General features: G+C 50.4%; 8 protein-coding genes across 8 annotated transcripts; 3 read left to right on the top strand and 5 right to left on the bottom strand.

Annotated features, from left to right (window-relative positions):
* Window positions 1–1,173: 1,173 nt before the first annotated feature.
* On the top strand, window positions 1,174–3,991 carry N7529_006067 (ATP-binding protein; the record flags this gene model as incomplete). The annotated part of the gene is made up of 3 exons (XM_057241594.1): window positions 1,174–1,807; window positions 1,861–3,782; window positions 3,833–3,991. The coding sequence occupies 3 exons, from the start codon at window positions 1,174–1,176 to the stop codon at window positions 3,989–3,991; spliced, it is 2,715 nt and encodes a 904-aa protein (XP_057096953.1).
* A 298-nt stretch (window positions 3,992–4,289) lies between these two features.
* On the bottom strand, window positions 4,290–5,461 carry N7529_006066 (malate dehydrogenase; the record flags this gene model as incomplete). Its single annotated transcript, XM_057241593.1, has 4 exons — window positions 4,290–4,883; window positions 4,932–5,176; window positions 5,229–5,346; window positions 5,396–5,461. 4 exons carry the CDS (start codon window positions 5,459–5,461, stop codon window positions 4,290–4,292), a joined length of 1,023 nt encoding a protein of 340 aa, XP_057096952.1.
* A 721-nt stretch (window positions 5,462–6,182) lies between these two features.
* N7529_006065 (golgi SNAP receptor complex member 2 family protein) lies at window positions 6,183–7,117 on the bottom strand (the record flags this gene model as incomplete). The annotated part of the gene is made up of 4 exons (XM_057241592.1): window positions 6,183–6,624; window positions 6,676–6,771; window positions 6,819–7,006; window positions 7,055–7,117. Coding segments are annotated over 4 exons (789 nt in total), but the record flags the coding sequence as incomplete, so codon positions are not given.
* Window positions 7,118–7,628: 511 nt separating this feature from the next.
* Window positions 7,629–8,298, bottom strand: N7529_006064 (uncharacterized protein; the record flags this gene model as incomplete). The annotated part of the gene is made up of 4 exons (XM_057241591.1): window positions 7,629–7,662; window positions 7,725–8,141; window positions 8,199–8,200; window positions 8,248–8,298. The coding sequence occupies 4 exons, from the start codon at window positions 8,296–8,298 to the stop codon at window positions 7,629–7,631; spliced, it is 504 nt and encodes a 167-aa protein (XP_057096950.1).
* Window positions 8,299–8,861: 563 nt separating this feature from the next.
* Window positions 8,862–10,492, bottom strand: N7529_006063 (putative pyruvate dehydrogenase complex, dihydrolipoamide acetyltransferase component; the record flags this gene model as incomplete). Its single annotated transcript, XM_057241590.1, has 4 exons — window positions 8,862–9,932; window positions 9,990–10,213; window positions 10,273–10,322; window positions 10,383–10,492. 4 exons carry the CDS (start codon window positions 10,490–10,492, stop codon window positions 8,862–8,864), a joined length of 1,455 nt encoding a protein of 484 aa, XP_057096949.1.
* A 410-nt stretch (window positions 10,493–10,902) lies between these two features.
* Window positions 10,903–16,820, top strand: N7529_006062 (Arf family guanine nucleotide exchange factor SEC7; the record flags this gene model as incomplete). The annotated part of the gene is made up of 4 exons (XM_057241589.1): window positions 10,903–12,668; window positions 12,718–14,993; window positions 15,046–16,435; window positions 16,484–16,820. 4 exons carry the CDS (start codon window positions 10,903–10,905, stop codon window positions 16,818–16,820), a joined length of 5,769 nt encoding a protein of 1,922 aa, XP_057096948.1.
* Window positions 16,821–16,975: 155 nt separating this feature from the next.
* Window positions 16,976–17,789, bottom strand: N7529_006061 (bifunctional precorrin-2 dehydrogenase/sirohydrochlorin ferrochelatase MET8; the record flags this gene model as incomplete). The annotated part of the gene is made up of 3 exons (XM_057241588.1): window positions 16,976–17,102; window positions 17,155–17,636; window positions 17,697–17,789. The coding sequence occupies 3 exons, from the start codon at window positions 17,787–17,789 to the stop codon at window positions 16,976–16,978; spliced, it is 702 nt and encodes a 233-aa protein (XP_057096947.1).
* Window positions 17,790–17,962: 173 nt separating this feature from the next.
* Window positions 17,963–19,611, top strand: N7529_006060 (ribose phosphate diphosphokinase subunit PRS1; the record flags this gene model as incomplete). Its single annotated transcript, XM_057241587.1, is given in 4 exon segments — window positions 17,963–18,221; window positions 18,278–18,303; window positions 18,323–18,463; window positions 18,517–19,611. 4 exon segments carry the CDS (start codon window positions 17,963–17,965, stop codon window positions 19,609–19,611), a joined length of 1,521 nt encoding a protein of 506 aa, XP_057096946.1.
* Window positions 19,612–21,078: the final 1,467 nt, after the last annotated feature.

Genomic DNA, 21,078 nt, shown 5'->3' with positions numbered 1-21,078 from the left:
TTCTTATTAGAATCGGAATAGGTTCAGAGTTTCACAGTGTTGGGGTGTTGGAGGTGCCATCAAGGCCCTAACAGACAACAGCCCATGACGCTGAACCCTCTAACTACCTACTACTGCTTCACATATCGAAGGCTGGCGCAGAGATACACATTGCTTCATGAGCTTCCCTATGAGCTACTGTCCATACTACTAATATTTGTACATGACATCCATGATGCAGTCCGTCGTCATACCCCTTGGGAGGTTACAGGATCACAGCCTACGCCTGTCCGACAGACGTTAACCATAACAACAACAATAACTACAATAACTGTATTAAAGATTTTTATTTGCTAAGAAGTATAGGCAATCCTCTCTCATTGCTTCATCTCAGAACTCTTTTAACATGTTTACAGGCGCTTGATACTAGCTTTAGATTGGCGTACAAGAATCAAGCAAGAACCAAGCAAGAACCACCAACTACCTATGACACACCTATTATACCTATAGACTAGTATATTCCATCCAGAAAATCACTTGATTGTTGCCTTTCACTATACTTAACATGTCTTTCTTGAGAGTCTGAGAATATCGAGGTGGCAGAACATGTATACAGTCCCCTACACATGACATATGATATGATCTATCTCTAGACTTCTTAGAAACTATGTGAAAGAAAACTATGTAAAAGAAAAGATAAAAAGAGTTTCTAGAATGTCTTAAATTTTCTATTAAAGGCCATCGTCTATACATATGTAGTCATAGGATCATGTATCTCAGAGAACAAAAAACCTCAGACAAATCTCTTAGGACTATAATTAGGTCTAAAACCAGGAGCCGCATCAAAATGTGACTTAGACATAACCTGCAGATAAAAGTCAGTAGCTCAAGTATGCAAGAATTAACAAGCCAACTGGAAATACATGGGCCAACACAGCTAGCAGTCGTGGCCCAATGATAGTTGCAGCCTCAGCCTGCACCTGAACAGTCAAATAAATAAGCGCCTTCCGGCACTACAAGGGCTTTCTCCCTTTTTATTTCAGTTCTGTCTCGGGTGCAAGTGTTTTGTTTCCTCCTTTCGATTCTTCCTTTGGACTATTTAATCCTCAATTATCTTCGATTGTTCTTGCCTTACAATTCTTACTTCCTCAACTCCGAACAGCTTGCAGCTTACCAGCCAAGCTTATTGTCACCATGGCCGGGTCTACCACTGGTGAGCCTAATGATGAGATCGTTCCTACTGAAAATTTAAATGGCTCTGCCCAACCTACCCCCGAGGTCAATGAGAATAAAGAGGTTAAAGATGTTAAGGATGGCAAGGCCCCAGCCGAAAAAGCCCCCAAATTGGCCTGCAGGGGTAAAAAGCATGACATGAAAAAGAGAAAACCCAAAAAGAAGAATGATGAAAGTGATTCTTCTTCCTCTTCTTCCTCGCCACACGAAAGTGACGCAGACTCTGATGAAAGCTCTTCCTCAGAGAGTGAGTCAGATAGCGAGAAGAGAAAACGGCATCGATTGCGCACTAAAGCGCGGTCTAAACGTGCCCTGAAGGATAAAAAGCGTCTCAGAAAGAAGAAGCAACGGTCGCGCAAAGTCGAAACTTCCGATTCTTCGACTGATACTTCAGAAGTATCAGAGGACGAGGCTTCTGCCGAATCAGATGAATCGCTTGATGATAGAGCTCTGCGGAAATTGATTACACGGCTCAAACTCAAAAAGCGTGCGAACGAGCTCACAGCAAGTGATCCGGTGGTTGATAGGAGCCGCGAGAAGCGCCCCAAGAAGAAGAAGCCGGCTTCGAAAGTAGCTTACAAGCGTGTAGATCAATGTGAGTTAAATCAAGTGACTGATCACATATCGATACTAACTTCGATTTCTTAGTATGGGACACCACCATTCACAAATACAAGCTCACCGAAACGGTCGATGACCTTGAAGCCCAGGAATGGGATCAGTATATCTTCAACGTCCGTCGCAAGTTCAATTGGGAGAACAAATACCTCGAGACAGTCGTCGACATCAAAAGCAAGCACCTCCGTGATGCCTTATCCAAAATCATGGACGGGGTCAAAGGTATCAGCCTGGTGGAAGAACCAGCGGTTGTTGATCCCAACATGCTCTTCCTGTATCTTGAAGAAACCCGCCAATACATGAAAGACATGAAGAAGCAAGCGCGCAACGAGAAAAAGCGCAAAGCCCGCAAAATAGCTGCCGCCAAAGCTGCCCATCTGAAGGTTCTCGTCAAATATCTCGATACAGACTATGCTGATATCAAGAAAACTTTGTACCCCCTCCTTGAAGCAAACACCATAACCTTCGACCTTCTCTGGGCTCTTTTCAAGCCCAACACCATTGCTTACTCCCCAACCTACGGGAACGCGGACGAGCCACGTGCTTTCAAAATTGAGTACGCAATCAAAGAATCGTCCTTCATGAAAGGCCAATGGTACAGCGTTGAGGGCCGCTACCTCGAGTACGACGGCAAAGACTTCGGCTTCGGCTCGATGTCTGCGGAGGTCGATGCGTTCAAGGGCGCTCGCAAAATCACTTCCCTCGCTTGCTACCCGCTCAAGTACCACCGTGACTCCGAGGCGCTGCGTGCTCGGTTGATCGAGCGTGGTAAGCGCTTCGTTGCCCTCCGCGGTATGAACTATCGCTTCCACAAAGGTATGGCGTTTTACAAGAAGAAGCGCTCCTTCGTGATCAAGGTCAACATCAATGGTCGGGTCATGATCGATCCGGCTATCCATCGCCGTATCAATCCTAACTACCCGATTTCTACGGTCCGGCCTAAAGACCCCGATCTGCTGGATGCAGAGGATCTCGGTCTCTCCGATAATGACGGAGACGACAGCGAAGCGTGCTGCTGTGGCGGATCAGACTCAGACGAGAATGATCATCACGGCTCGTCTGACACACCGCGCATCGCTTACAAAGTCATCGAAGGAGACGACGGCACACCGCGCGTTGTCGAAGTCGAGGTTGACGAGAGCGGCGCCGAGATCCAGAAAGAGAAGATCGACCGCATCGACAACAACGCAGAGACCAAGGAACGCGAGTTCACAGAGGAAGAGCTCCTTGTCGCCAGCCCTGTCGTCCTCGGCTTCGCCTTCAGCGAGAAACTCTGGCTGGAATTTACTATCTCCGGCATCAGCGACATCGAATGGGACAAGGACGCCTTCGGCTCTCTCGTGCTCCCCTCGAACCAAAAGTCCATCGTCAAGGCGCTGGTAGAATCGCACACCTTCCACGCAGCAGAGAACATCGACGACGTCATCCAGGGTAAGGGCAAGGGCCTTGTTGCTGTTCTGCATGGTCCACCGGGCACCGGAAAGACGCTTACAGCGGAAGGCATTGCGGAGCTGCTCCGGCGGCCGCTTTACATGGTCAGCGCGGGCGAGCTGGGAACGGACTCGCGCACGCTGGAGGCGGAGTTGAACAAGATTCTGGATATTGCGCATTCATGGGGCGCTGTGCTGCTTCTGGATGAAGCGGATGTTTTCCTTGAGAAGCGCACGATCCACGATATCCACCGCAACGCGCTCGTTAGCATCTTCCTCCGCTTGCTGGAATATTTCCAGGGTATTCTGTTCCTGACGACGAATCGTGTGGAGACGTTCGACGATGCGTTCCAGTCGCGGATTCATGTCGCGCTGCGGTACGGTGATTTGACTTCCAAGGCGAAGAGAAGTATTTGGAAGATGTTCTTGGAGCGCGTGCGGGCTATCGAGGGTGTGAAGGTTGCGCCTTTCTCTGAACAGGACTTCGATACACTTTCTAGGCATACTTTGAATGGTAGACAGGTATGTCATCCTTTCGTCGCTACTATATATGATCAAGCTAACCACCACAGATCAAAAACTCTGTTCGCACTGCGCAAGCTCTTGCGGTTAATGAGAAGTCGCCTTTGGCTATGGAGCACATTAAACGTGTGCTTGAAGTGGCCGAGACTTTCGATCAAGATCTGCGTGGTGGAACGGGATACTTGGATGCTATGCGGAGTTACACTTGAGTTTATTGGTACTAATTTTTCGGGAATTTGTGAATTTGGGAATATGGACTGGTGCAGATTTGGAATCAATTTGCCATTTATTTTTACATGCTTTTCGTCTTTGCTTGGTTTTCGGTTGTATTTGTTGCTGTATCGGACATAGGTCCTTTTGCTAGTTCAATTGCATACGGTGAAAATTAGAACTACAAGAATCGTAAAATAGATCGAGGATGAATTATGGTACCGATCTTAGTAAACATGTCATGCAGGATCAAATTCATTGAAATGCATGAGATATGGTGTTGTACATGGAAAGTTTTTAAGGGTTGGACTTAACGAAGTCAACACCCTTCTGGATGTTCTTCTTCAGGTCAGCCAGGCAGGCATCGAGGAGACCCTGCTCGTACTCGTTGATCTGGCCAACGGGGTGGATCTTCTCAACACCGTTGGGGCCGAGCTCGACCTTGGAGGCGAAGAAGTCGATACCCTGGTCCTTGTAGAGAGGAGAGTCGACGAAGGTGGGCTCAATGACACCCTTCTCGCCCTGGGCGGCGCGGAGGAGGGACTCGGCGAAGCGGGCACCGGCCATAGCCATGGAGAGAGTGGCGGAACCAGCACCGTCCTTGGCCTTGACGACCTCATCACCACCGAACTGGATGCGGTTGACAAGGGCAGCGCGGGCCTCATCGGCGATGGAGGGGTGGTTTGACTGCGAGAGCAGGGGAACGATGGTCACACCGGAGTGACCGCCGACAACGGGAACGTTCTCGCCGGAGGGGTTGGTGCTCTGGACCTCGGAGATGAAGCGGGAGGCACGGACAACGTCGAGGGTGGTGACACCGAAGAGACGCTTGGGGTCGTAGACACCGCGGGCCTTGTAGACCTCGGAAACGATGGGGACGGTGGAGTTGACCTAAGTAATTAGCTGGGAGTTTCAGGATGAGGAGTCTGTGCTACTTACGGGGTTGGCAATGACCAGGACGTGAGCCTTGGGGGCGGCCTCAGCGGCGGCCTTGGCGAGGTCGCGGACGATGGAGGCGTTGGTGTTGAAGAGGTCATCACGGGTCATACCGGGCTTGCGGGGAACACCAGCGGGGATGAGAATGATCTCGGCGCCCTCGAGGCAGTCACGGAGACCGGAAGCATCGGGGTTGTAGCCCTTGACGACGCTGTGGGTGTTGATGTGGCTGAGATCAGCGGCAACACCTGGATAAATTAGCAATGAGTTTCATATTGAATTGGAAGGAATTGAGCTTACCAGGTCCACCCTTGATATCGTAGAGAGCAAGGTTGGAAACGCGGGGGTTGAGCTTCAGCAGCAGCGAGAGAGGCTGGCCAATACCACCGGCGGCACCGAGAACGGCGACCTTGGAGGCCTGCGAGGGATTAGCTGTGGTAAATAAGGAAGAGGTGGGTTATACGCACATTGCTAGCAGAGGCCGAGAAGGCGCGCTTCTGGAAGAGGTTGACAGAACGACGAGCGGCAAACATTGTGATGGGCTTGAAGATGGAGGTTGAAGGGAAAGAAAAGGGAAAGGGACAGATTCGGGTGAAGGAAAGAGAGGAACGAAGGAATGGACCAATCAGAGGCTTTACTACGAACCCACTTAGTTTCCGAGCTCCCGAGCTCGGCTCACTGTATGTACCTGTGTACATTATTGTACTACTGGTGTACTACAGGTGTACTTGGTTTTTTTCTGGGGTGACTGCTGTTCTTATGGATTAATTCTTGTTGAGTTTGATTTGACTGTATATATCATCGCTTATTATATGCAATTGAGCTTGACATGGGTCGAACTTACCCTTCTCAACATACTAGGATTAATATATCTCATTTGTTCCCATCGTCCGCATATGTACTTCGGTACTTCTGCATGTGGAATCGCGACATTTTCTTACATGGAAGTACCTGGTACATGCGGCTAGGAGTGCAAGCGGACATATCTACATGTACATAGGTAGTATATGAGGTGTATACATGTACGAAGCGAGTTTTTATTTTGCTTACTCACATATACTACCTAGGTATATATTTCCAATATTGTAAATTTATATACCTCACAGCTCCATCAAAATAAAGCCACAATAAACATCGACATCACCTACTTGTACAACAGAATCCGTAATCGCAACAAGTCATCGATTGCAAGACCAAACGCCAGCGCTGATGAACATACAAGATACATAATGGCGACATCACCGAATGTTATGATTACCGCAAAAAGTGCAACACAGCCCAACAAAACAAGAAGAAAATAATAACTCCACCCCAGAAAATCCACTTATCCTGCCGCGCGCGCCGCTCCACCATCCGGATCGTATCCCCGCTTACGCCGAGCGTGTTCGCAACACTATACAATCGTCGCTGAGTACCTTTCAGTATCTCGCGCTGCTCACCCAGATCAGCGAGCACCGCCCGGCCCCGGTCCAGGAAGTCGTCTAGCTGGGTGTGTGTGTTTGACATGAAGGATTGTTCGCGCAGCGCGTGGCTTTCGCGGTTGTAGTTTGATGGACCGGCACCGAAGCCTAGGCCTGAGGATGTTGGGGCGAAGGCTGAGCTTTGGGGAGAGGGAAGATTGAGCGTAGGGGTTCTCGGGGGTTGCGGCGTGGTGGGGGCGTCGGCCGAGGAGCTCGTTGCGGTTTGTTGTAGATTGCTGGATGGGTTAGTGGTGGGGGCTTGGAGTTGCGAGGGGGTTCTGGCTTACTGCGTCTTCGCGCTCTTTGCGGAGTCGGTCGAATTGCGTGCGGTAGTCTGCGAGCTCATTGCGGAAGTTCTTGATTCGGTCGAAGGCTTTTTGTTGCTTCTCGAGGATCAGTTCTTTCTTGGAAGAGCTGAGTAGTCATCGACTGTGCGGGACAGGGATGCCAAAGATGCGGCGAGCTGGCCTGCAGTTCAGAGTTAATGCGTTGTCTTGTAGAGAGTTGAAGGAGCGCACCTTGTAACGCAGGCGAGGTGGTGCTTGGTGACTGTGCAAAGGTATCTAGGTCTCGGCGAATAGACGATGACTGCTTCAGAGCAGAGTTAAATAATGAGTTCTAATATATGTTAGTCGTGCAAATGTGTCACGGAAAGCTGCAGCATACCATCTTGTCAATGCGGCGAATGTTGGTATAGAATGAATTCTGGACAAGGTTGTATACCGGGAGCTGAGAATAGGGGTTTCAAGTTATAAAAGTGGTGAGATTGTCAAATCACAGGCTAATAAACTCAGTTCATCAGACACCAAGTGGTCGTCAACGTCGCATCTGGTGCAAGGCCAGATGGTCTTGTTTGGGTCCATTCTGACGCCCTTGACCGCCTTAAGGCACAATGCATGTTAATCGTCATACTTTCAAATACATGGAGGTCGACTATCTATGAGTGGATTTGATTACATAGTGTCTGTGTATTCACAGTATTTCATTGGCCTTATTGTTTCAATGAATGTATTATCGAAGTTGATTACAATCTAAAGTCATCTTTGGCTTCTGCCATTACTAGTAACCGAAGCTAGACACCCTACGCTTCCTCAGTGCTGAAAATGATATCGTCGTTAGGTAACTATAGTGAATCCAGTCCGACTCCATTCTCGCCAAATAAACATAATGCAAAACCACAAGAGAGCAGGGATGGTATATCAAGACGCAGAGCAATTAAGTAAAGAGATTAAACACCCATCTATTTGGGAGGGAACTTGTTCTGCAAGAACCACCTATTACCGAATTAGTTCCATCGCCAACATCCAAATATCCCCAGGTATCACGGATCACTTACTTGCTGACAAAGTAGTCCACAGCACCAAAGACACCAACAGCACCGGCAGAAAGTCCCACCAGCTCCCAAGAGAGGTTACCACGGGCGTGCTGCTTGTAAGCGCCGAAGCCCAGACCGGCACCGACGAGACTCGCAATAACGGCGTTGGCAACGAAGACAGGATTGCTGGTGTTTTCGCTGATACCGCTGGCCTTGGCCTTGGCCTTGCGAGCCTTGGACTTCTTCTCTTCGTCCTCGCGCTTGCGCTTCTCCTTTTCTTCGGCTTCGCGCTCTATCCGCTCAGCTTGGGTGCTGGTCTGCACTTCCTGCTCGAGGAAGTCCGATTCCACGGTTTGCACGTGGGGCCCGTCGACGTCGATCAAGGAGGCCGTGCTCTCCGATTCATCGTGGTAGACTCCACCTACAGGAGGGGCGCGACTATACGTGTGTTAATTGTGTTCAGGCTAGTTGAAACCTCGAAGCTGGAGTACTCACGCCTGTCACATGTTAGTGCTGCGCATTGGATTTGGGGTTCGTGACTTACATCTTCGGGGGTTTGCTTGGGGCCCTTGGCAGCAGCGTCGGCGTAAGACATGTTGTGAGAAGTATTAAATGGATCTGACATCGTAAGCACTTGAAACCAAAATACAGCGAAGTGAGAAATACCGGAATAGTGAATGCGGGAAAGTGAGGAGGAAAAGGAACGGGGAAAGTTCCGTTTTATACCTTGGAAGCTACAATGACATCACGTCATTGACTTGGGCCCACCGCAGAACTGGTTCCACGGGCAATTTTTTTTGTTCGATTGTTGATTATTTTAGGTACATGTGGATGCTAGTTAATAGACATACATATGCATGTGACTTTCATATTTAGATATTATATTAGAAGTATACGTAGTCATATTCACACATCTTTTGTATATTTATGAGCTGCTTCAACCTCCACTTCATCTTGTCTCCCGCTTCCAGCCACCTACGTGATCATGTGCCCTTTCAAACACAAACAAAGCACAAGTAAACCACAATCCAAAATAAACGTGAAATAATTCGATTGAAAGCTGCTAAAGAGATCACAAACAGAAAGGACCTATGTAATGGTCTAATGGGAGAGGCAAGGTGTTTTAATACAGATTACATAAGAGTCGAAAACTTCGCCTTACAGCAGAAGGTCGAGAGGGTTCTCGACAACCTTCTTGAGCTCCTTGATCCATTCACCACCAACGGCACCGTCAACGACCTTGTGGTCGAAAGATCCGGTGACGATAATCTGGTCATCCCACTCGGTGACGGTGCCCTCCTCGGTCTCGACGGGGATGGCAACCTTGCGGGTGGTGCCAACGGCCAAGATACCGGCCTGTGGGGGGTTGATGACGGCAGTGAAACGCTCAACGGCGGCGTTCATGCCCATGTTGGAGATGGTGAAGGTGCCGCCCTGGTATTCCTCGGGCTTGAGCTTGTTCTCACGGGCACGCTTGCCAAGGTCCTTGATCTGGCTAGAGATGCTAGAGAGACCGAGACCCTGGACGTTCTTGACAACGGGGGTGATCAGACCAGTGGGGGTGGAGACGGCAACGCTGATGTCAGCGGTGCTGTGCTGGCGGATAACGGCCTGGCCGTTCTCCTCGCGCCAGCTGGAGTTGACCTGAGGAACCTTGAGCAGGGCAACGGCGCAGGCCTTGACCAGGAAGTCGTTGACGGAAAGCTTGTACTTGCCATCAGCGGAAGCGTTCAGGGCCTGGCGGAGCTTGAGAAGCTTGGTGACCGAGAGGGTGGTGGACACAAAGTAGTGGGGGTTCTCGGCCATGGACTGCTTGAGACGGTTGGCGATGGTCTTGCGCATGGAGCTGACGGGGAGATCCTCGTAGCTGGCGCCGGAGGCGGCGGCGCTGACGGTGGGCTGAGCCTTCTCAACATCCTCCTTGGTGATGACACCACCACGGCCGGAGCCCTTGATGCCCTTGATGGACACACCCTTCTCGAGGGCAAGGGCCTTGGCGGCGGCGTTGATAGAAGGCTCACGGTCGAGACTGGGCTGGAGCTTCTCGTCGGAGTTCTCAGGCTCCACGGCGGCGGGCGCCTCCGCAGCAGGGGCGGGAGTGGCGGGCTCAGCGCTCTTGGGCTCCTCCTTCTGCTCAGCGGGGGCGGCCTTGTCACCACCGGCATCAGCAAGGGTGAAAGCCTCGAAGGCGGAAACATCGGCACCCTCCTCAACGAGGACGGCAATGGGCTAAAATGAGGCATGTCAGACGTAGTCCCCGCGGAGAAATATCGGGAAAATGCTTACCGAACCGACAGCGATATCCTTCTCGCCGCTGTCCTTGAGAACCTTGGCGAGGACACCCTCATCCTGGAACTCAAAGTCCATCTGTGCCTTATCGGTCTCGATCTCAACCAGGACATCACCGGGCTGGAGAGCATCTCCGGCCTTCTTCTGCCACACGCCAATGTTTCCCGCGGTCATAGTCGGCGAAAGAGCCGGCATGCTAATGAGTGTGTGGGGAGGGAAGGCTGTACATTGTAATGTTAGAATTGATGCGCGAGATAAAGAGAGATGTCAATTGCCATACACTTGGAGGCATAGAAGCGGGAAAGAGCGGAGAGCGCAGGCACTTGGGTCCTACACGCGGAATCTCATTAGCATCAACCCGTAGGTGCAATTGAATCCAGCAAAACGTACTGCATGGCCTCCTGGAGCTTGGAGGACACCTGAGGCCGGCGCATAGTGGCCGCGCCCCGGGACATGAACATGGCGCTCGGGGTGCGCATCCGGATAACTGACGCAACCATGGTGCCTGAAACTTGTGATGATAGTAAAAATTGAGAAAAAAAAGACCCTCGACGCTGAGATAAATAAATAAAAGAAGCCCGGGCGAGGGAAAACGTGTAGGGCCGAGAATGGATGAGGTTGGGGTGGAAGGAGATGCCTCTAAATCACGAACTTTTCTGTTGAGCTACCTATGGCCCCCGGTGAGCGGCCTTTTCCGAGTATACACGTGACTATTGATCACGTGACCATAGGAAATGAGATTATTAACAAAGTTCAGATCACTGCCCACGTAAGCATGCATTAGTCCCGATTCGGAAAAGACACCTGTAGACGCATCCCTCGTCCATGCCGTCGCGAAGTACATCCCCACGTTTTATTCGTTCGATGATTTTGATCTAATTGCATTGCTCCGCCCGGAGTCTATTTGACCATGGCGGACGTTGAAAACGGCTTCGAGCCGACCCAATCCATTGAAATGCCTGGGAAATCCGTGGAGACCACCGATGTATCTCCAACAGCTCTAGAGTCTGACGAGCCCACACTGCCCGAGCAGACCGAATCACCAAAAACTAACCAAGAGGAAGGCGTAAAATCGCCTCAGGAGGCAGGGAATGAAGAAAAGCCAGAGGTGCCGCCTAAGGACGAGCCCGAGGAGGTCGGACAGGAACCCCAAACAGACGGCCCGCCCACGATTCAGGAACCACCCACCGAGGACGAAAATGCAACCGAAAGCAGGTTGCGATCAGACTCAAGATCAACTACGGCTACATTCATGACCCAGCGATCTGGTCCAGTCAGCTCGGCGGTTTTCATTGTCACAGCTCTAGACAATATTGCTGCCTCGCGGGACGCCCGGAGGGACAAGAAGCTGGAGGATGCCACACAAGTCGCCCTGACCAACATAAAACAGCTTGAAGGGCAACCGATTGACCCTGAACTCATCTTCCGCCCTCTGCATTTAGCAAGCAAAACTCTCAGCATTCCGCTGCAGGTGACTGCCTTGGATTGCATCGGAAAGTTAATCACCTACTCTTATTTCGCATTCCCATCCGCCGAGACCGCAAACGAAGCCAACCCCGAACAACCCCCGCTGATCGAGCGTGCCATCGATGCGATATGCGATTGTTTCGAAAATGAAGCGACTGCGGTTGAAATTCAGCAGCAAATCATCAAGTCGCTGCTGGCGGCAGTCCTGAACGACAAGATCGTGGTGCACGGAGCTGGTCTCCTAAAAGCTGTCCGCCAAATATACAATATTTTCATTTACTCCAAATCAAGCCAAAACCAACAGATTGCTCAGGGGTCCCTCACACAAATGGTTAGCACGGTGTTTGATCGAGTGCGGATACGGTTGGACCTCAAGGAACTCCGACTCCGGACTACGGAAAAGCCGTCCTCGACTCTCGATGCATCAGCCAGTGATGTTGGCCAAGCTTCGGATGCGGCTTCCGTGTCTGTAGTTGAACAGCCTGATCAGCCTGTGACCAAAGATCCCACTGCTGAGAAGCTCACCCTGCAGAGCTTCGAGTCGCCCAAGGAGGTGACCAACGACAATGTGCCGACCACAGTCACTCGTGCTAAGCGATCAGTAACACGGTCGATGTCGGGCATCTCCGAAGAGAAGGACGACGACAGCTCGGCCGAGGATGAGATAGACGAGGTATACGTCAAGGACGCCTTCTTGGTCTTCCGCGCACTCTGCAAACTGAGCCACAAAGTCTTGACCCATGAGCAGCAGCAAGATGTCAAATCCCAGAACATGAGGTCAAAGCTGCTTTCGCTACACCTGATTCACTACCTTATCAACAACAATATCGCAATCCTTGTCTCTCCATTGGCCACTATCAAAAACAGCTCGTCCAGTATGGATGGAATGACGCTCCTCCTTGCCGTCAGACCTCATTTGTGCCTCAGTCTGAGTCGCAATGGGTCGAGCGCTGTGCCTCATGTTTTCAAGGTGTGCTGCGAGATCTTCTGGCTTATGTTGAAGGACATGAGGGTCATGATGAAGAAGGAGCTCGAAGTTTTTTTGAAGGAGATTTACCTCGCAATTCTCGAGAAGCGCGGCGCACCTGCATTCCAAAAGCAGTACTTCATGGAAATTCTGGAAAGGCTGGGCGGTGATCCCCGGGCCCTGGTTGAGATTTATCTCAACTACGACTGTGACAGAACTGCATTGGAGAATATCTTCCAAAAGTATGTGCTCCCAGTCTCCCATCCTATCTGCTACGTTAACCCTTTCTAGTGTCATTGAACAATTGTCCCGCTACGCGAGTGTGCCGGTTGTTACATCGTCTGCCCAGCAGCACCAGTACGAGGAACAGCATACCAAAATGACAAGTATTGGCTCTGAATGGCATCACCGAGGCACACTGCTTCCTTCATTGACGAGTGCCAACATTGTCCCAACTCCGCCACCCGCAATGCCTCACATTCCACCTGAGTACGGCTTGAAGCAGCAGGCTTTGGAGTGCCTCGTGGAGATGCTGCGCTCACTAGACAACTGGGCTGCTCAGCGCACTGATGAGCGGCTTGAGGTAGCTATGCCCTCCAAATCAATGGATAACTCCCGCGAGTCTCTGGACACGAGCGTGCTTGTTTCGCCGCACCCTGAGACATTAGAGGGTGGAACAGGTCGTTCCACGCCCTTGCCCGAAGATGATCCGAACCAGATCGAAAAGGTCAAGCAACGAAAGATTGCTCTCACAAATGCAATCCAACAATTCAACTTCAAGCCCAAGCGTGGAATTAAAGCCTTTCTCCAAGAAGGTTTCATCGCTTCGGAGTCACCTGAGGAAATTGCTGGCTTGCTGCTCCGCACGGATCGCATTGACAAGGCCGTGCTGGGCGAGTATCTGGGTGAAGGAGACGCTCAAAATATTGCTATTATGCACGCTTTCGTCGACCAGATGGAGTTCACGAAGCGACGCTTTGTTGATTCCCTGCGCTCATTCTTGCAGCACTTCCGTCTTCCTGGCGAAGCCCAGAAGATTGATCGATTCATGCTGAAGTTTGCCGAACGCTACACCACCCAAAACCCCAACGCATTCGCCAATGCCGACACAGCATACGTGCTTGCGTACTCCGTCATTTTGCTGAACACCGATCAACATAGTACGAAGATGAAGGGTCGCCGTATGACCAAGGAGGACTTCGTCAAGAATAACCGTGGAATCAACGACAACCAGGACTTGCCAGTTGAATACCTGGGAGCTATCTATGAAGAAATTGGAAGCAATGAAATTGTGCTATACACTGAGCAGGAACATGCTGCCAATTTCACCACCCAACCTGCTCCTTCAACTGGTCTTGCTACAAGAGCTGGACAGGTGTTTGCTACAGTCGGACGGGACATCCAGGGCGAGAAATATGCTCAAGCCTCGGAAGAAATGGCCAACAAGACGGAACAGCTCTACCGTTCTCTTATTCGGGCCCAGCGCAAGACAGCAGTCAAAGATGCTCTTTCTCGCTTTATTCCTGCTACGTCAAACCAGCATGTCGGATCCATGTTCAATGTTACATGGATGTCTTTCTTGTCTGGTCTGTCTGCGCCAATGCAAGACACCTCCAACCTGGAGACAATTCGTCTCTGTATGGAGGGATTGAAGCTTTCCATTCGTATCAGCTGTGCCTTTGATCTGGAGACTCCCCGTGTTGCATTTGTCACTGCACTGGCGAAGTTTACCAACCTGGGAAATGTCAGGGAGATGATGCCTAAGAACTTTGAAGCGCTCAAAGCCTTGCTCGACGTCGCTCTCACGGAGGGCAATCATTTACAAGGCTCATGGCGGGACATCCTAACCTGTGTCAGTCAGCTTGACCGGCTACAGCTTCTTAGTGATGGTGTTGATGAAGGGTCTTTGCCCGATGTTTCAAGGGTACCTTCATCAGCAGATGCACCTCGCAGATCCATGCAAAGTACACGGCGTGCTCGGCCCCGTTCTATAAATGGGCCAGCTGCCTTCCGTCCAGAAATTGCCATGGAGAGCCGTTCGGCAGATATAATTCGCGGCGTGGACCGTATATTCACCAACACCGCCAATCTCTCGCATGAGGCCATCATCGACTTTGTGCGGGCTTTAAGTGAAGTCAGCTGGCAAGAAATTCAATCTTCCGGCCACACTGACTCACCCCGAACCTACAGTCTGCAGAAGCTGGTCGAGATCAGTTACTACAATATGACTCGTGTCAGGATTGAGTGGTCCAAGATCTGGGATGTTTTGGGTCAGCACTTCAATCAAGTTGGTTGTCACTCCAACACTACCGTTGTTTTCTTTGCATTGGATTCCCTCCGCCAGCTTTCCATGCGTTTCATGGAAATTGAGGAGCTGCCTGGTTTCAAGTTCCAAAAAGATTTCCTCAAGCCTTTCGAACATGTCATGGCTAACAGCACCGCTGCTGCTGTCAAGGATATGATTCTGCGATGTCTGATCCAGATGATCCAAGCTCGCGGTGATAATATTCGTTCGGGTTGGAAGACCATGTTTGGGGTCTTCACGGTTGCAGCACGGGAACCCTATGGTAAGCAGTATCAGTCCTTGTCTAAACCGCTCGTGCGCTAAATTCCCAATAGAAACTATTGTAAACATGGCCTTTGATCATGTCACCCAAGTCTACAACACCAGATTCGGTGTTGTGATCACTCAGGGTGCTTTTGCGGATCTTATTGTCTGCCTGACTGAATTCTCGAAGAACTCCAGGTTCCAAAAGAAATCATTGCAAGCAATTGAGACTTTGAAGTCAACCGTCCTCAAAATGCTGCGAACTCCCGAATGCCCCTTGTCCCACCGTGGTGCTGCCTCTGCAGCTACATTCCAGGACAATGGAACCAACCTCGCCAAGCAGCTGACTCGTCAATCACAAGAGGAGCAGTTCTGGTACCCCATTCTCATTGCCTTCCAGGATGTACTTATGACTGGCGATGATCTTGAGGTCCGCTCACGAGCACTCACATACCTCTTCGATACATTGATTCGTCATGGCGGTGATTTCCCAAGAGAATTCTGGGATGTGCTCTGGAGACAACTCCTCTACCCGATTTTCGTTGTGCTGCAGTCCAAGTCTGAAATGTCCAAGGTTCCAAACCACGAGGACCTCTCGGTCTGGCTGTCCACGACGATGATTCAAGCATTGCGAAACATGATCACCCTCTTCACGCATTATTTTGATGCTTTGGAATACATGTTGAGTCGCTTCTTGGAGCTTCTGACATTATGCATCTGTCAAGAGAATGACACTATTGCACGCATTGGTAGCAACTGCCTGCAGCAGCTGATTCTGCAGAATGTTGGAAAGTTCAAACAGGAGCACTGGTCCCAAATCGTTGGAGCCTTTGTGGAGCTGTTCAGCAAGACAACCGCCTATGAACTATTCACGGCCGCGGTGTCAATTTCTAAGCCAGCAGAAACAATCAATGGAGATCTCACCCAGAACCCTGATGCCGATGCGGTAACAGCAGATCTCCCTGATGCCATGCAGGCTAACGGGTCACAAAGCACATCCTCACTGCAAGAGAGTGGCGACCCTCCTGTGCAAAGTCCGGCCCGTGCTGAATTGGAGGATTACCGTCCCCAGTCCGACCAACAGCAACCCGCAGCAGTCACTGCAGCCCGCCGTCGCTACTTCAATCGGATCATCACCAACTGTGTTCTCCAGCTTCTTATGATTGAGACGGTCCATGAACTATTCTCAAACGAAAACGTCTATGCAAAGATCCCTAGTGTGGAGCTTCTCCGACTGATGTCCTTGCTCAAGAAGAGTTATCAATTCGCGAAGAAGTTCAATGAAGATAAGGATTTGCGCATGCAACTCTGGCGCCAAGGTTTCATGAAGCAACCCCCCAACTTGTTGAAGCAGGAGAGCGGCAGTGCCTCCACGTACGTGCATATCCTCTTCCGGATGTACCACGACGAGCGAGAGGAGAGACAGAGCAGCCGCGACGAAACCGAAGCTGCCCTCATTCCGTAAGTTTGCTCACTCTATTTTGTTTTAGCCATTACTAACTCTGCCAGACTCTGTGCGGATATCATTCGCAGCTTTGTTCGTCTCGAGGAGGACACCCAGCACCGCAACATCGTTGCTTGGCGTCCGGTGGTCGTCGATGTCATAGATGGATACACCAACTTCCCGCAGGATGGCTTCGATAAGCATATCGAGACCTTCTACCCCCTCGGAGTGGATCTGCTGAGCCGTGATCTCAACCCGGAGATCCGCGTCGCTTTGCAGTCTCTTCTCCGTCGCATCGGCGAGGTCCGACTAGGCATTGCTCCCCCGAACCCCCTGGATGCTCCGATTAGCCCGCGCAGCTCCGTCTCCCAAAAGGCTTCGCGCCGCGATAGCCAGGTTTGACTCTCTGCTTGATTTTTTTGGATATCCTCGCCGCGATTGATTTTAGGCGTTTTATAACCCGCTTCTTTCGGGTGTGTTAAACAAATTTTTTTTTCCTGTTCTACTTTAGAAGTGCATAGCTGTATTGATAAGATAAAACATTGTCTGATTTGTTTTTACTTTTGTACTTCTTGTAACGTGGGCACCTTGCCTGACTCGTAGTAACTGAGCACGCTGTCCATGTCCTTCTCAGTCATTGCGACAAGTTCCTCCAAGCTCCATTGCTCGCATACACCAGACATCCTATGATTGTTAGCAAGGGACGCCGTCTACCAGCCAGCATACAACAACTTACCATTTCATTCTCTTCGGTCCTTGATCTGGGTTTGGAGCAACCTCGCGGAGTTTCTTCCGTAGCTTTCCTACATTCTCAATGGCTGCTCCCGTATTCGCCGGCAAAGTCTCGGCGATCTTTTTGCGCACGATACTGGCCAACTTCGGTCCATTTCCATTGGTACTGACCATGACCTGCAGTGGTCCGTCGCGATGAACACTTCCAAAATAGAAATCGCATTCAGGTGGAACGTCGGCAATGTTGGCTGCAATGCGTCTCTCCTTGCAGAGCTTCCAGACTTGCGAAGAAGCCTCTGGGTCATCAATGGCGCAGAGTACCATGTCCACGCCGTCAAGGTCGCATGGCTCAAAGTTGCGGTCGATATGTGTGATTTGCTTTTGGGCGACTCGAAATGCAACTTCTTCGTTCAATCCGGAGGCGGGACAAACCACGGTGACCCGTGCGTCGGCATTGAGGGTATTTAGAATGCGCCCCGCGGCAACCTATCGGAAATATGTAGATCAGCATCAGGATGCATATAGCTGTCAATCACAATTGCTTACCTCTCCACCTCCAACCACTAATACATGTTTGTCTTTTATCTGCCAAGCAAGAATTAATGAGCCTCCGCCCTGTACTTCAGGGAACTTCGACATGGTGGTAGATGATGCAGCTAATCAACTTGGCTATCGATAAAGCATGAGCCCACTATATTGTACGGTGGTCGATACATACCAACTCCGCAAGGCTCCCGAAAACCTTTTTCCACTTCCTCTCTTTTCTTTTTCTTCTCTCTTTTCTACTCACCAATGTCTTTTTAATAACAAAAATGCGGGGAGTTCAAATATTTTCAGGGAATTCCCATCCCGGCCTCGCAGATACTATCTGCGAGCGCCTAGGCACCGTACCTGCCAAAGCTAACTTGGGAAAATTTGCCAATGGCGAGACCAGTGTCAACATCGGTACCTCAGTGCGGAACCAGGATGTCTACATTATCCAGAGTGGCAGTGAGAAAATTAACGATAGTGTCATGGAGCTCCTGATTATGATTTCAGCGTGCAAGGGTGGCTCTGCAAAGTCGATTACAGGTACGTGTGTAGCTAAATTTTGTCCAAGCAGAGCTTTCCCCGCTAACTTTTTCTAGCGGTCATGCCGTATGCTGCCCGTCCTGTCTGACTCAAATCCACAGTGTATGCTGACTCAAATGAGATACTTCCCTTACTCCCGTCAATCTAAGAAGAAGAGTCATCGCGGTGCCATTACAGCCCGCATGCTCGCCAATCTCCTCACGATCGCCGGCGTGGACCATGTGATCACCATGGACCTACACGTATGTGTTTCTATGCGTTGAGCTTTGTAATATGGATATTGATGGGCTCCTAGGCATCCCAGATGCAAGGGTTCTTCGGAAAGCCGGTCGATAACCTCTTTGCTGAACCGTTTATTGCCCGCTGGATCCGGATGAATGTTCCCGGCTGGAAAGACGCCGTCGTCGTTAGCAAAAACGCCGGTGGCACCAAGCGCGTCACCTCGCTGGCCGATACCCTGAAGCTGAACTTCGGTATCGTGACGACGGATCGTCGCCGCCCCAAAGTTCCTGTGAACCATATGTCAGACAGCACAGTCTTCTTCGATGCCGTGGATGACGACCCACATGCATCTAAAGACTCGAACCCCTTCGAGCTGCACTTGCATAGTTCGAACAGAACCCCTGCAACTCCCCCCATCCCGGAGGTCCCGGAGCCAGTCACACCTGAGCGCCTGCTGCGCCCGGAGACCCCATCTGCGGCTCGCCGCCCATCGGAGCTGGAAGCAGCCAACGAGTATACGGATGTGCGGGTACGCGATGTGATCACCGGTCGTCTGGTGCAAGGTCAATTAGTGGATGATGACTATCGCATTCAAGAAGAGTCGGAGTCTGGTGGTACAACACCGGGAGCTGGAAGCAGCAGCCATGATAACTCAGAGCATATTCCCGACGCCATGGCCGGCTCTATGATCTCTAACGCCTCGTCGCAACCTCCTGATCATGCGCTTGGTGGCTCATTTGATGCAGCCGAGTCCGATGATGAAGCCAGCGTATGTGGGGGTCCCTCCGATGAAAGAACCATCACGCTGGTGGGTGAGGTGCGCGACAGATCTGTCTTCATCGTCGATGACATGATTGACAAGAGTGGATCCTGGATTGCGGCTGCAGAGACTGTCGTCAAGCGCGGTGGCGCCAAGAATGTCTACTGCATTGCCACCCACGGACTATTCACAGAGGAATCTCTGGAACAGATGGAAGGATGTCGGTCGATCGATCACATTGTCGTAACCAACACATTCCCGATCCCACCGTCAATGTTGCGACGATCGAAGAAGTTGATCGTCATTGACGTGTCAAGTCTGCTGGCAGAGAGTATTCGGAGGCACCATTATGGTGAAAGGTTTGTTTTTTTCCCCTCTCACCGACTGTGTCGTGTGACCATCCACTAACAGCCAGCAGCGTCTCGGCCCTCTTCCACCTTAACGACTGATGAGGCAGATGGCAGTAACGAGGAAAGTAACGACAAAGAGAGATGTTGATACATCCAGGGTGGCGTTTTTGCGCAGGACTCCTGCAACTGTTGATGACATGATACCTATTTTCGAATGAACGACCCCTTCCGGACCCTCCCCTTCCCCTGTAGAGTGAACTTGTTCACGGCCTCTCATACCCTCAAACCCAGCGATGCAGTCTACTCTGAGTTCTGCAGGAGCATCTCGTTTTCCACAAGGTGTTCTTAACGGAGCGTTGGCAGATCAAACTCGGATCTTCTTCTTACTTCATGCTGTACTCTGTACAGCATGGAGACGTCACCACTTTCTCGGTCCTTATGGGATGATTGGCCTTGCGGTCGTGGAAGTGGTGCAAGAGATAATCTCGAACATAACGTAATTTCGATAGCAAACAATACAATTTCTCTTATTATTTTCTTGACCGTTGTTTTCTTTTTTTCTGCTTCACCTCTCTTTCCCACTTCACTGTTTTACCCGCTTCAAATTTTTCCATTTCACTTTATTCCGCTTCACTTTTCAGTGGCAACTTGGTTTTCGTGTTTCAATGCGGTTAGCCGTCCTGATTGCTTCTCGAAGCCGGTTTGCGATTCAGACATGGTCCGATGATCGCCCTAAGAGCTTGTGTAATGACCTATAACATATACGTATAGTTTTCTTTAGGTAGTGCCAGGTACTACAATGAGAGAGTCGGTGTGCACGTTTCCATTACCCCCACTTTGTTCTAGGTCATTTGGCCAAGGTAAAGCTTTCTACTACAGACCCAACGGCTATGGCTGGCCCGGTTTGCAATGTTCAGGTGTGACAGATGGACCTAACGGCACTCAATAAATTACTATCGGAAAAGCAATCCTTGCACTTTAAATAAATTCAATTGTTTATCCCTGCAGGACTCGACCCTGGAAACCTACCGCCGTGTGACCCATTTCCTCTCAGTCTTTCTGTAACTAGTTCTTGTACTCCATAACTTGTCCTCCATGCGGGTACAATTGATTGCATTGGAACCGCCCTGACAGATACTGGAGGCGATCTCTCCGAATAAACATCATATGGATCTTACATGTCATGTCCTAGACAATTCATCTCGAGGTACGGAGTACGGATTGTTTATACTATAGCTATCCTGATTGCCAATATTTTAGCTCCTAGCTCGTCGAGCTCCTAGCTCCAAGAGGTAAAACAAACTTGTGAATCTCCACTTCAGCTTCCGATGTGACAGATGTGACAAACCGAGACTAGACTCAGCAAGTTCCATTTTTATCTTTGCGGCTATTCAATAAGCGATTGGACCGTGCAAGCGCCCGGGACGGGCAATGCCGTTTCGATCAGGGGAACTTTGTCACTTGGTACTTGATCCACAATGGTGTTAGCTGAATAGTACCAGTACTTTTGGAGTCTAGACTTCTT

This window comes from Penicillium soppii, assembly GCF_028829465.1.
Source record: "Penicillium soppii strain IBT 18220 chromosome Unknown utg000005l, whole genome shotgun sequence".
In the NCBI taxonomy this organism is placed as follows: domain Eukaryota; kingdom Fungi; phylum Ascomycota; class Eurotiomycetes; order Eurotiales; family Aspergillaceae; genus Penicillium; species Penicillium soppii.
Note: the sequence above shows the minus strand (reverse complement) of the source record. Positions and strands in the feature narration are given on the sequence as shown.